General features: G+C 44.9%; 1 protein-coding gene across 3 annotated transcripts; it reads left to right on the top strand.

Annotated features, from left to right (window-relative positions):
* Positions 1–658: 658 nt before the first annotated feature.
* Positions 659–14,246, top strand: phactr1 (phosphatase and actin regulator 1). Of its 3 annotated transcripts, XM_042111930.1 has the most exons (13): positions 3,068–3,522; positions 3,659–4,160; positions 4,737–4,901; positions 5,162–5,242; positions 6,680–6,784; positions 7,894–8,122; positions 10,214–10,380; positions 10,686–10,842; positions 11,105–11,160; positions 11,335–11,396; positions 11,565–11,702; positions 11,833–11,909; positions 12,004–14,246. In XM_042111930.1, the coding sequence occupies exons 2-13, from the start codon at positions 3,926–3,928 to the stop codon at positions 12,017–12,019; spliced, it is 1,488 nt and encodes a 495-aa protein (XP_041967864.1). In that variant the 5' UTR covers positions 3,068–3,522; positions 3,659–3,925; the 3' UTR covers positions 12,020–14,246. The 3 variants fall into 3 exon arrangements, with proteins under 3 accessions (XP_041967865.1, XP_041967864.1, XP_041967863.1); XM_042111931.1 differs by lacking the exons at positions 3,068–3,522; positions 3,659–4,160 and adding an exon at positions 659–770; XM_042111929.1 differs by having other exon boundaries at positions 3,068–4,160.
* Positions 14,247–14,298: the final 52 nt, after the last annotated feature.

The raw sequence follows: 14,298 nt of genomic DNA, 5'->3' as shown, positions 1-14,298 counted from the left end.
CAAAATATTCACCAATAAGTCACCATGCCAAAGCACAAACAACACAGAACCTTGTGGAACTTAAAATATGTTTCAGATGACATTAATTTGCAACCTACATTTGCCCTCCATGCAGCCTCAACCTGACAACCACAAAACGCGTGTACTTTCCACCTAAAAACACCTTACGATTGTCTGAAAAGGATTAGGTACGCATGAGAAGGCATGCAGGGTGCTTAAACATAATGACACACTGGCAAAATGCTTCAAAGTCTAATTATTTGCTGGACAGTTATCCATTGGCATTTTAAGCGAGAAAACGTAGAATACAGCCCTAAAGAAACGCACACACTCTAACACAAACTCACATGCATTTGCCCAAGTCTCAGAAAGCATACACATGTGCATTCACAAGCACGCGCAGACAAGTAGGCACCTCTCTCTCTTTCTCTCGCGTTTGTCTTTCACCTCGTGTCGGTCTGGTGTCATTACCCGTGGCGCGTGGGTAAGGAGCTGTGGGAGGATATTGCCTCTGTTCTCCGTCTCGATGGCTCAGGTTCATGTCACGAGCCCCTCCTCCTGCTGCGTGAATTAACGGCAGTGGCGGCAGTGCAGCGTTTGTGTCTGGGGTCCCACCGAGCGTCCGGAGGTTTGTGGGATTCCAGGTATTTGAGCGCAAATGGCTGCAGCATCCGAGGACGAGACTGACCGTCGGCCGTTCCGAAGAGCGCGATCCAAGAGCGACACTCCGTACCTCGTCGAGACCCGACTGTCCCTCAACCTCCAGTCAGGTATCTATCTCGTCTTACACCTCATAAACACAGTCTTTCTCCCTCTCCGCACACACGTGTGCTTGTGGTAGTCGAAGGCTCGCCCGCAAGCTATGTGCTGCAGGAGTGTGTCGCCGAACACAGCGGCCGGATGGGATATTAAAGTGGCCAGACAGCATGTAGCTTCTCGGTTGTCGCAGCCCGTGATCATGGACAAGATGACTCATGTATGCCCGTTTTTTGTGAATTTGCGGTTCGATATGCTGTGTCAATATAGCTAATGGATGTGTAACTTTGTCTGAGGTGCCCGCTGTGCCTGCTTTGGGGATATGGCTATTGTCATAGTACAGTCACGACAGCATTCCCTGGGTCTTTCTATGGATATTTAAATGTGCACACACGAGTTCTCTCTCTCTCTCTCTCTCTCTCTCTCTGTGCATGCAATGCATGTGTGAGGGGGGGGGGGGGGTTGGGGGGCGTGCACGTTCTGAGGCAAAACCCGTCGCCAGGGGCTTGGGCTTACAAGCTATAGCTGTCTGGTATTAAAGAGCGAGCAAAGAGCATCCACTGTTGCTATGGTGATTTAATCACTAGCCCAAAGAAGGAAGGAGAATGTCGCAGACAGAGGAGGAAGAAGACTAAGAATGCCAGTCTCAACATCTGGCTCACGGGCTGCACGTGCAGAGCACATCCAATCCTAAAAGCTCTGGAGAAACACCACGTCAGATGCCTCACGCTCTCTCAGGCTACAACTTCTGTGAACTGTTCTGTGACACCTAATGACAATATGTTTGTGTGTGTTTGTTTGTGTGTGTACCCTCACCCCCTCTGACAATGTTTTCACACCCACGTGTCGGCCTGCTACTTTGCATAACTTTATTTATTTATTCATTCCTGTTTTGATGTTAGCCCAGGGGAAGCTCTGCCAGTGGGTGGACATATGTGTGTGTGTGTGTGTGTGTGTGTGTGTGTGTGTGTGTGTGTGTGTGTGTGTGATTAAGTGAGTGTGTTTTTGCATGTGTGTGTGGGTGTGACATCTGCAGTGACTTTACTTAGGATGACTGTGCTCTGTATGACATCATTGTTGAAGCAACTAGAGAGAGAACACACACACATACACACGCACGCACACACACACACAAACACATATCCCGTAGGCTCTGCTCTCTCCTGTCACATTGTATTAATCACAGCCACAACTGTAGAGAGAAATGGATAGAGAGACCAGATGAAAAAGAAGAAAACCGGTACAAACACACAGGGCAAAGTGTCAAGGTGCTGGGATCCATAGCGATAGCCCTATTGTATATTCTCTCTTTGTCATCCATGGCACAGTTCCCAGAAGACTGCAGTTGTCCATTTTACTGGGTAGCGAAGGGTGTAGAGAACCCGATCACCTCCATCAGACATCACTAAGGGCAGCTGCTGCTGCTGCTGGAGGACAGTGGAGGACTTGGCTGTGTGTAGTCTAGGGTCTCATGTTGCACACCCAGCATCTTGGAAATGGGATGTGTGTGAGGACTGAGCTCGGAAGAATTTTCGCCGTGTTTTCCACTTTCTGGTGTAAGCCATTTCAGCCTATTTGCAGGTGATATATGTATATAGTATACTCTCTATACTAGTGAAGTATGCTCTGAGCCATGCTCTGTTCAGCTGGGCTTTGTATACGTTATTGTTAGTTGCGCACTCATGTGGCTTGGAAATTAAGTAAGGCTTCTTGTCAGGCACTTCTTATTGGTCCACAGCTGTGGTGCTGAAAATGTAAGGTCGGTATCCATGGTCCTGAACTTGTATTTGTATTTGTGTGTGTGTGTGTGTGTTTATGCTTGCATATGTGTGTGGGTGGTTGGTTGGGTGCACATGAAAGAAAGTGGACAGGATTCTTCACCTCTTTCACTGGCCTGCTTTTCATTATGTAACCATCTTAGCACCCTCTTTGCACACTGATGGAGGTGCACAGAACACTCGTCTCACTCACTAAGGCTTTATGGGTTCCTTTCCTTCTTTTTAATGTTTTTATGTGTTTGATTGAAGGGATTGAATTGTGACTCAGCCATAAACTCTGATGTCATGCCTCGGGCTTTAACCAGTACACTGTATTATTAACAGATCCCAAAACACACAGAGAGAGAGAGAGAGAGAGAGAGAGAGATAGAGACACAGAGAGAGAAAGAAATAGAGAGAGAGAGATGGACACACACACATATTCACACGCCCGCGCGCACGCATGCATGCATACGCAGACAAGATGATTTTCTTTCTTTTGCTTCCTCTCTACCTCCTCCCCTTACCAATCTTACTCTTACTCAATCTGCTCCCCATATCCAGCAACTGAGGGGTGCAGTGGCGTCATCTTGTGTGGCTGTGTAAAGCGTGGGATGGATTCTTCCAGAACCGTTCGTTCGCTTCCCCCGGTGCCATGCATTTGGGGTCTGTGTCGTTTTTTCTCGGCGCGCTCTCTGCCGTGCGTTGTTCCTGGCCGCGCGCGGATGCGCCTCTGTCAGTAAAACGACAGAACAGAGGCAAATTTAAAATGAGATGACGTAAGTAGAGAAAAAAAACATACGGCATGGTGTACGAGCGGGCACTGGATCATGGAATCGTGTCTACACATTTTACGCCCAAGCAGCACATGATTGTTGTATAGGTTTGGACAGATCTGGAATGACTGCGAACTCTCGCGTCTCCCACAATCCGGTCCGGTATTTCAGCTCCGGGGCGGTGCGTAACATTACACACACCTCAACTTAATTACGGAGATGGACCGAAGGAGGTAGGCTACTGAGAGACATCTCGTTCTTGCGTTTATTTTTGCGTTTATTTTTTTAAATGTTGAATTTATGCTGAGTGAAAATATACTATAAATGACCGACTCAATAAATATCACGGATGTATTTGGCTATTCGAAGGATACAACGAGAGGGATGGCGACGCGAGGCCAAGCGTGAATAACTACGCTCGCCTGCTGTCAGAAGGCCGAGCGTGTGCAGGCTGTGAGCGAAACAACCCCAGGTGGTTCGTTCCTGTGTTTGACGTCGGTGGACCATCCTTAGCAGTTCATGTTAATATCTCTCAAGATGATTGTAAAGGTTTGGGCCCACTCTATTCCGGTGCATGCCATTTCCATCTTCGAGAGGTGAACGTAAAAGAGCGGGCTTGCTTAGACTGGGGCGGCCATGGCAGGACCACCGCATGCCGTGGCTCGGCTCGTCTCCGGGGCCCGGGAGGAGTCGCCATCCTTGAGTACTCCAGCCGAGAAGCCCCGAAAGCGGAGATCTTTTTACGTCCTTCGCATGCGGTCTCCGAGCGCCGCCGTTAACAACAACAACAACAGCCTCGCCCCGTTAGTGATTCCTGGACAGATCAAACACATCTGCAGCAACTGCAGCCGCGGGCGCGAGCTACGGGACGGTGAGACAGTGTGTGTGTGTGTGTGTGTGTGCATGTCTTGGGAGAAGGCCTAGACATGTAGGCTGTTGGCAGTGGATGGAATGTAAGCTTTTGGACACCCAAAAAGATAATATAAGTATTGTAATAAGTATAATTGCAGCTATGATAATGATGACATTGCTATTAGGGATAGTGTTTTTTTTGTTTTTTTTTTGGTTTTGTTCTATACTTGAAGAGCTATTTTCAAAATATAGCACGAAATACCTCAATGCCCTCTCTCTTTCTCTCTCATTCACACTCACACACACACACACACACACACACACACACACACACATACACAGACAGCCTCTTTTATGTATAATAAATGTTTAATACATACTGTATAGAGGATAGAAAGATATGTACCCCGCGGTGTAATGTACGGAGGTGCTTCTAAGGAAATTCATAGTTTTCACCTGTATTTCTCATTCTCAGTCAGACATACAGTTTGATGGATTAATTGATTGAGTAGTTGGTTGATTTGCATTGGTTGATTTTTGTGACCAATGTCTTTGATTGGCCAGTTGGAGTAAGTGTTTTCCTGACTGTGTGCAGTGGAAGGGGCAGAGCGTCTGGCAGCGCTGCGCTCTGATTCGCTGGTCCCAGGCACACACACACCACCCATACGAAGGCGAGGCAAGCTGGCCACCCTGGGTCGCCTCTTCAAACCTTGGACCTGGAGGAGGAAGAGAAATGACAAGTTCCAGCAGAATTCCGCAGGTACTGCTAACACATATATACAAACATACACGCGCACACACGTGTACACACACACACATACACATACGTATACACCCACACACACACACATACACACAGACTTCAATATTTCGTATATAGAATATTTCATCTATTGTATATAGAAATCTGTGTGTGGCTCTGAATATTTTTTTGTACCTGAAATGGTGTGTGTGTGTGTGTGTGTGTGTGTGTGTGTGTGTGTGTGTGTGTGTGTGTGTGTGTGTGTGTGTGTCTATTAGCTCTGGAGAGAAAGATGTCCATGCGAGCCAGCAGAGAGGAGTTAATCAGGCGAGGAGTACTAAAGGAAATCCATGAAAAAGGTAAGAACACACACACAACACAAGAGAAAAGCGCACCTCTCCCTCGGTGCACAATGGAGTAGGAGAAAAGAAACAGGGCTTTAGAATGCATTGCTACGTTTTCCCGCGATTATAAAAGCAATGACTGGCCTATGTAGCCTACTACACAGAAGTAGATGTTCTAGATGTATATCTAACAGATCAGTTAACGCAATGACGTCCTGCCAGCTGGTGAGACTGCCAGAGTAGCAATGAGATGAGAGGTAAGACATGACACGGAAACTTTCGCCTATATTAATTTCTGGTAAGCATCGTTCAACAATCACATTGGACAAGGAAAGTAGGCCTACAACTTAATTTACAAGAAAGCAAATGCACTGGAATTCGAGCACACAAGTAAGAAAAAACTTTCTTTTGTAGCCTCAATGTTGCAGGACATGACATTAGACGGTCTGCTGAGAAAACAGATAGCCTGCTCTGTCCGAATGGATATGCCTAGGCAATATGTAGCCTAAATATAGGTCTACCCATAATATAGCCATTGTTTTTAGGTTACATTGTCTGTATGGTGAAGTTATAACCAGACTTCTAGCAATGCAAAGCAGAAGAATCATCTGGCAATTGATTGGAAGTGACTGCCTTTCAATCCATAGACACAAAAGTGTGTCAAATAATGTTAAAGTATATTAAATAAAATATATTTGAATTGGGCTGTTAAAATATGTTTGCATATGACTAGCCTACAGAGGAGGAGAAAAGCAAACAGGCGTAAAGATACTTTTGTATCCCTTTAAAGGCCCATCAAAAAATATAAAAATGTACAAAAAAAGTAACTTGTTACTTGAGTAATTTGTTAACAAAGTACTTTTTTACTTTTACTTAAGTAGATTTCTCAGTTGGGAATATTTACTTTTACTTTTTCATTTTTGAAGGGAGTAATTGTACTTTTACTTGAGTATAGATTTTCAGTACTCTACCCACCCCTAGTTAACATAGTTACTAGAGGGCAATTCCACGGAAAATTGACTTTTTGTCACATCCATAACACCAGTGAAATGCCTTGGCATTTGTATGATGTGAATGATAAAATTCATTATCTGTGCATTTTTTCTCATGTACATTCTTCAGCCAAAAATACCAAATGCTCAAATTTCATGTAATCATTCACATCATACCATACCATCACATTTTATTGGCGTTATGGATGTTACAAAAAACATAATTTTCCATGGAATTGCCCTAGAACATTCACATTGATAACAAAACCATATGTCATAAAGGAGATATTGGCATGAAGGTTGAAGTTGAACGAGGGTGATTGAGCCTTTATATACAGTATGTGGTTGAAGTATTTAAACAGCATATATAACAGGTCTCGGAGATATCTTTAGTATCTCTCAGACTCTTTCAGATTTTCTTCCACTCACTTTCTCCTCCTCTTCCTTGCTGCCTGCCCAGAGAGTGTCTTGCCGTTGCCTCCAGTGATGGGCCAGGGGGTGTGTGTGGCCGTCTCAAAGGAGTGTGATGTCTCCAAACCCACTAAAACTGGAGACGTTGGGCCAGGTTGGTATTATTATCAGCTCCTGCTGTTGCCATACTGACACACTTCTGGGTAGTCATGAATGCTTTTCACTCCAGGGAAGCTCACTGGTCAGTATTCCCATGTGTTAGACATTGCTGTTGGTCCTAGACTGTAGACGGTTTTGTCTTTGTGTGTATGTCAGCATATTGATTGGTTTGGACACTGTGAGCTCGCAGTCAATACACCTTTGTTTTACAAATGAATACACATGAAAACAAACTTGACCTTTCATATACAAACAAACACACATTCACACATGTGGGACAAGTGAAGACAGTTTAGTTTTATTCAATTTAATGTAACATAGAATTATTGCTTAAGATTCATATTTCATATTTCATATTTTTTCTGCATCATACTTTCTCTAGATCTGTTTCTTTTCTAATTCCCTTTGTGAACATTTAGAGAATGTAAGCAGTCAGTGATTGCGAAGGAAGTCACATTTGTTTGTGTTTATTTTAAATTTATTTCAATTATATATTTAAATTTATTAGCAGACGCTTTTGTGCAAATAAACATACATTATATTTTAACCAAGGACTAAACAAAACTCGCCAGAGAGGTATCTCACCCCTACTTTCAGTATTCCCCGAGAAATTCCATGCAGGGTTTCGTTTTTGTTTGGAGGACAGGCTGGCCCCACTTTGTCTGTTTCCAGTTTTCAGAGCCTGGGCTGCCTACCGAGGTTTTTTTTACAGTGTACTCACAGAATGGGCAGCTAGCAGTCGTGAGGACATGATTGTTGAATGGGATAAAAAACTGGGCTTGAAATTGTGTAAAATCCTTGACTGCACCTTTAAGGATTGGATATCATGATGGTTTCATCTCCGGCACTTGTTGTTCTGTGATGTACTAAGGCCTGTTACTCTATGATTCCTCTAATCCCCCTCTCTCTCCCTTGTTCTCTGTGTGTGTGTGTGTGTGTCTCTGTGTGTGTCTCTCTCTCATCCTCTCTCTTTCTCCCTCCCTTGTTCTCTCACTCTGATTCTCTTTCTCTCTCTGTCATGCCCCCTTGTTTTCCCTTATTCTCTCTCTCTCTCTCTGCCCCCCGTCTCTATCTCTCTGTCCTCCCCCCCTCTCTATCTCCCAGACTCCAGCAGGAAACTCTCTCCTCCTCTCCCACCAAAGAAAGTGATGATCTGTGAGCCGACGCCACCCTCCCACCCCCCTCCCGCTCACACTGTTACACACACGCACACCCTCACACTCACACACACTCTGACGCACGCACACACACTGGCCTACCCCAGCATACCCCCCAGCCGCATCATTGAGGAGCTCAACAAGACGCTTGCTCTTACCATGCAGCGGCTAGAGAGGTGAGTTAGTGTGTGTGTGTGTGTGACTGGCACTCTGATTCCCAGTGACTGGAGAACAGTGTGTGTGTGTGTGTGTGTGTGTGTGTGTGTGTGTGTGTGTGTGTGTGTGTGTGTGTGTGTGTGTGTGTGTGTGAGTGAGTAAGTGTGTGTGTGTGTGTGTGTGTGTGTGAGAGAGAAAGAGAGAGAGAGTGTGTGTCAATGAGTGAGTGAGTATGTGTGTGTGTGTGTGTGTGCATGGGCGGACTGGCCATCTGGCATACCGGGTATTTTCCCGGTGGGCCAAAGCACTTTTGGGCTGATAGAATAGGCTATATATATAATTTAATTATTTTGGCCAACGATCGGCCCAAAGGAAGGACAATCAGCGGCCCATTGGTTACATTTCAATATTGACACTGGACTGATCCAATAACAGCTCACGTCAGGCCCCACCCATCCCATTTTGGCTCAGAGCCAGGATTCTGTGAGCGCATCAAAAGTTAATCGAAGTTGCCTACACGAAATTGCGGCCGGTGCCGGTAGTGACAATTGTGCAAAATTAACACCAATGTAGAAGCTGCAAAAATACAATATTGCAAGTAGGCTAGCATATGTCAGCAACATGTTGAAGTTCGTTGAGTGTAAACGAGGATGTAAGCAAGCATACAGAGCAAGGGACAGTGAGCAGGTGGAGAGTGCGAGCCTAGTTGAGGCTACATGATAAGAACTCAGTGGTGGAACAGGTAGGCTGTGACATGCATGCCATGCTGACTATTATGATTATGATGACTTATTAATTGCGATAATTTAATGATATGGTAGCCTAATGATAACATAGCAAGGCCGTGCTGTGATTATAATAACAAATAGCGCAACTTTTTTTCTAAATGAATGATTTGCAAAACCGGACAGCAAAATAGTGTCAAATCGACATTAATTGTTGGTCAGATTGATCAGTTTCCGTTAGACGCCCAAAATTCAACATCGATGGCATGAGTGGTGGTTGGTCTCTCAAAGTAGAGAAGGGTTCTATCTTGGAAGGGTTATCATGGTAAAGAAGGGCTAAAAGACTGTAGGCTAACGGAAATGTAGGTTACAAAATGTCACGTCATGCACAAGCCAACTAAGCTACAGTATATATAACCTATACGATAGGCTACTGGAAGACACTAAAGATAATTAGTTCATGTAGCTGTACTGTTCCAAAATGTACCAGCAATGTAGGTAGGTAGTATAGCCTACAGGAATAAAATATTTCCAGCAACAGCCCTGTTTGTGTTGTTTCAGTTGTCCTACAGTGATAACTGGTATACATTACATTAATGCCTAAGACAATCTGGGTAATTTAACTCTTTACACATAGGCTTCAGTAATTTTTGGTGCTGCTGTCAATTGTAGCCTATTGAATAATTTGAAATGATACTTTGAATTCAAGCAGAAACTCTTCTTTAATAATTGCTTGTTAGCCTACTTGAATATGGAGATCATATGCTCCATGCCTACCTCTGATCAGTCAGAGAGATAACCAATGAGGCCTAAATCACTTTCAGTGCTCCATGACAGTTGAAAATATATGCATATTTAAGGGTAATGCAAAGATTTGGCCAGGGCCGATTTTTGGTCCCAGTCCGCCCCTGTGTGTGTGTGTGTGTGTGTGTGCGTCTTTGGCACCTCATAGCAAGGGATGTCTTGCCGTGTGTACCGGTGTGTGTGTGTGTGTATAAATTACTATGCAGCAAAGCAAACAGACACAGATTTCTGTCTGTGTGACAAAAGTGTGTGTCACCTCACAGTGCATTACAGTGTGTAGTGGTTTTGCCATCATGGATGAGTAGAAAGAAAATTGTGACACTGTGTGAGTGTGTTTGTGTGTGTGTGCATGTCTGTGTACCTGCATGAGTGACTAGAAAAGTTTGTCACAAATGACATGTGTATTTGTGCAGTACAAACAACTCTAATGTAAATATATCTGCCATCCATGCCGAACGTGGGATAAGGTGTACCTGATATAAAGAAGAAATTATGTTCACTAACCCACCAACCTGAAGTTTGTAACTCTGTGTGTGTGTGTGTGTGTGTGTGTGTGTGTGTGTGTGTTTGTGTGTGTCTTAGTTCTGTGTTCCATGCTGTTCCATCGATGATGATTGAGTGTGAGGACAACAAGGAGAATCACCTGCGCCAACCAGACTTCCAAGGCCCGCCCAGCAGCTACACCCAGCAGGAGAGAGCGGGGGAGGAGGAGGAGGAGGAAGATGACGACGATGATTCACTCTTCACAAGTAAGACCTGCACAGTCAACAATGAGAGTGTGTGTTTGCTTCAGAAAGAACAAGCCTCTGTGAATGGGCTCATTCTGTTATTCAGGATATGCAGGGAGAGGAGGGAGAGAATCTAGGGAAGACTGAGGTACTGTGACTCTCTGGAACACACTAATTGTGTGTGTGTGTGTGTGTGTGTGTGTGTGTGTCTGTGTGTTTGTGTGTGATGGTCTATAATACATATATTGTGTGAGTGTGGGTGTGTGTGGGTGTGTGATGGTGTATAATACTTATATATTGTGTGTGTGTGTGTGTGTGTGTGTTAGGCACTCTGGCTTTGAGGGTGCTCAGGAAAGACTCCCTGGCTGTGAAGATTGGTAATCGCCCATCTCAGTGGGAGCTGGAGGAGAAGAACATCCTTCTGAGACACTCGGACCAGGAGAGACTGGAAAGCAGACAGCAGACCTGCACCAAACTCACACGGTACACACACACACATTAACACACACACACGCCCGTGCACACGCACTCACACATACACACACAGACAGACAGATAGACAGAAAGACAGACACACACACACATACTGTACGGACACACACACACACACACACACACACAGGCACACGAGCACACAGACACACACACAGACAAAACTGTCATGGGACACTCACACAAGTATTCAGCAGGTGTTCTTAATTTATTCGAGAGGTAATCACAGATTACGTTTGATCTTTTTTCACAGGAGGTTAAGCCTGAGGCCAACAGCAGAGGAGCTTGAGCAGAGGAATATCCTTAAGCGTAAGTTTACACACACACACACACACACACACACACACACACAAACATACACACTTGCTGCACATTTCTCGGGTTGGAAAATGATCTAACAATAATGAAATTGGTGTGGTAGAGAAAATGTGTTTTTCTTACAGTCATCTTTTTTCTGTCTGTGTCTTTACAATAACGTTCCAGCCCGGAATGAGGAGGAGGAACAGGAAGAAAAGAGAGAAATCAAGAGACGGCTCAACAAAAAGGTAAAAGAGGAGAGCAAGAGCAAGTGTGTGCGTGTGCATTTGCGTGTGTGTGTGTGTGTGTGTGTGTGTGTGTGTGTGAATGTGCATCCATGTAAAGGTAAAGAGTGGTAGAGCAGCAGAAGTGTCGTGAGATGTCCTTCATGTGTCTTTCACCTCTGGTCCTCTTAGCTGCGAGAGCGGCCCACAGTGGAGGCGTTGCGTGAGGCTCGGATTCTCAGCTTCAACGACTATGTGGAGGTGGCCGAGGTGCAGGACTATGATCGCCGTGCCGACAAACCCTGGACTCGCCTCACTGCAGCTGACAAGGTAATGAATGTGTGTGTGTGTGTGTATTTGAGTGTGTAAGTATGTGTGTGCGTTTATATTGGTGTACATGTTTTTCTGCCACTGCACAGGTTGAAGAAAGTTAATCTCCTGTATTCCTTATTTTTTGCAGGCCGCTATACGCAAGGAACTGAATGACTTCAAAAGCACAGAGATGGAGGTTCATGAGTCCAGTCGCCACCTAACCAGGTACACTAACACACAGAGACACACACACTTTCCTTAAATATTATGTTTTCCAGAACCATCTCACCCTCACTCCCAACTCCTCTTGTCTGTGCAGGTTCCACAGGCCCTGACTCCAAGCCAGCCGAAGTATCTCAGTGTGTGACTGGACTTGTGCCACTGGGGTTTGGTGCTGTGCGGATGGACGGGGTGGGGGTCGGGACTGACATCCCTGCAGGGCCTGGAGCCTCCTGACCCTGTCTGCCACCCTGAGACACCTAAAGTGCTGAGATGCTTCACACCACCCCGGACCGCTTTCACACTGGATCCAGATTGACATCACATCCAAACCAGATACCTTCAGCCAGTCTTAACGCCACAGCTATCCCAAAGCCCCTTCAGGAGCAGGTTTACACCAGTTGGGATCCTTAGGCCTAGTTGTTTTCTTCTTCTTTTTATTTGACTTTTCTCTTTGACTTATTTTTGAGGCCATCATTTTTAAACTAATTCAGGAACGTTGGAAGAGAACCAGTAATGCTGGAAATGCGCTGCAAATTTTTCTGTGGTAAACAGCGATGGGAATATGGAAAATGTGCTGCCTAGAGAGGGGTGTTTTCCCTCAGATGTTGGTTTCATATTGTTTTTGTATTTTATGGTTATTTATTTTGTATTGTTGTTTTATATTCCTGCCCAGTGCACCAATGGGATGCTCTTATGCTGATGTTTCAGGCCTTTTAGTTTTGTAAGACACCTAATACCCAGGATGCATATGTGTATGCTTGAGTGTGTGTGTGTGTGTGTGAGTGTACACACACACTCAGTCACACATACATTTTTCCATCACGGGATCTTCAAGCAGGTGTGGGGGGAGCGGTCTGAGCAATAACTAGTTTCAGTTGTATCACAGTTCACCACTTCTGTGCAAATGCGTGGCTGTGTCACTGTGTGTGCGTGTATCTTTATGTCCATGCTGAGAACCACTCCCCAAGCCCCTTCAGTTGTTGTAAAGACACTAAAGAGAAGCCATCCAGACGCCCCCCCCCCTTTACGCCACAACAGGCCGTCTCTGATGAAAACTCTCCATGTACGTCTCCTGCTACTCTGTAGTGGACTCTAGTGCGAACCGCTTCACTCTCCTCCCGCGTCGTTAGCCAACCTCGACCTCAGCCTCACTCTCGTCGACTCTAATCTGGCCCACACGTGTCACTTCCTATTCTTACCCAACTCCCCATCATCTAACACCAATTACTGACTTGTTTTTCTAAAAAAAAATTAAAAAAACTCTCATTCTCTGCAATGACTAATAGAAGCCATACTACTACTACTACTACCACACACTTGATGCCCCTTTAGACTAGTGCTATCCCACCTCTCGTTCTTTGACACTAATCCTACCTTGACGTCATCTCCATCGCTGACTAGCCCTCGGATTGTGGACAGTACCCCTGAGGGCCCTTAGAAAAGGAGGGCACCAACTAGGAAGCACAGTGCCATAAGAGAAAGCTTCTTCTACTACTTCTTCATTGTTTACCAGGGTACTGAGGTGCCAAAACTGATGCCAGTTTAAAACCCTCTGATGTGGCATTAATGCTTTATGTGTGTTAGCGTTTTACAGGAAACTGCCACTACCACTACGTCGTGTAGAGAAAAAAATGAACACGTTTGTGTTACTCTTTAAGATTTTTGTTTTGCATGAATCAGAATTTTGAAGAAAAAAAAAAGAGGATGGGTGAACGAAAGTGCAGTGAGGGGAGCTCCTTGTTTGGGGGGGGTCTCGTCCTCGGGAAAAACCTGCAAGCCAAACTGATGTCTGGATGTGCATGAAGGTACAGTTTCAATGAGAGATTGTTGAACTTGGTAAGCCACCAATATAGTACCAGACACCTCAGGGTTTGGGGGAGGGCAGGTAGCATAGTCCTACTAGAGCAGTGAATAGGATGATGGCTGTAGGACAGCATCAGATGCTCTTGCCTAACGTGCAACAGCAGAATATAAACTAAAATGATAGAAGTGTCTATAAATATGATTAAATATAACAAAATATATATATGTTGTAGGGCTGAGGGACAAAACATGCACATTCAGACAACAGAGTCACCATGTTTGAGGCAGCTCTATGTTACTGAAATAAGTGTTCTATAGGATAAAAAGGTGTGTGTGTGTGTGTGAGAGAAAGAGTGTGTGTGTGTGATTGAGAGAAACAGTGTTAGTAAGTGTGTGTGTGTAAGTGGCTGAAGAAGGCAGTATTTAAATGGGAGGGAAATGCATGTGACAGATCTGTTCTCATCCCCATCTCATGAAGTCTAGAGTCTCTTCTTAATAAAGGAGCTTTTCAAAACACTCAAAAGTGCTGAGAAGTGTGCATCTGTGTGTCTGGATATCACATCTGGAATATCTGTGGATGTGGCAGCAG

Source organism: Alosa sapidissima, chromosome 12 (assembly GCF_018492685.1).
Source record: "Alosa sapidissima isolate fAloSap1 chromosome 12, fAloSap1.pri, whole genome shotgun sequence".
Lineage (NCBI taxonomy): Eukaryota > Metazoa > Chordata > Actinopteri > Clupeiformes > Clupeidae > Alosa > Alosa sapidissima.
This window is presented reverse-complemented; position numbering and strand designations above follow the sequence as displayed.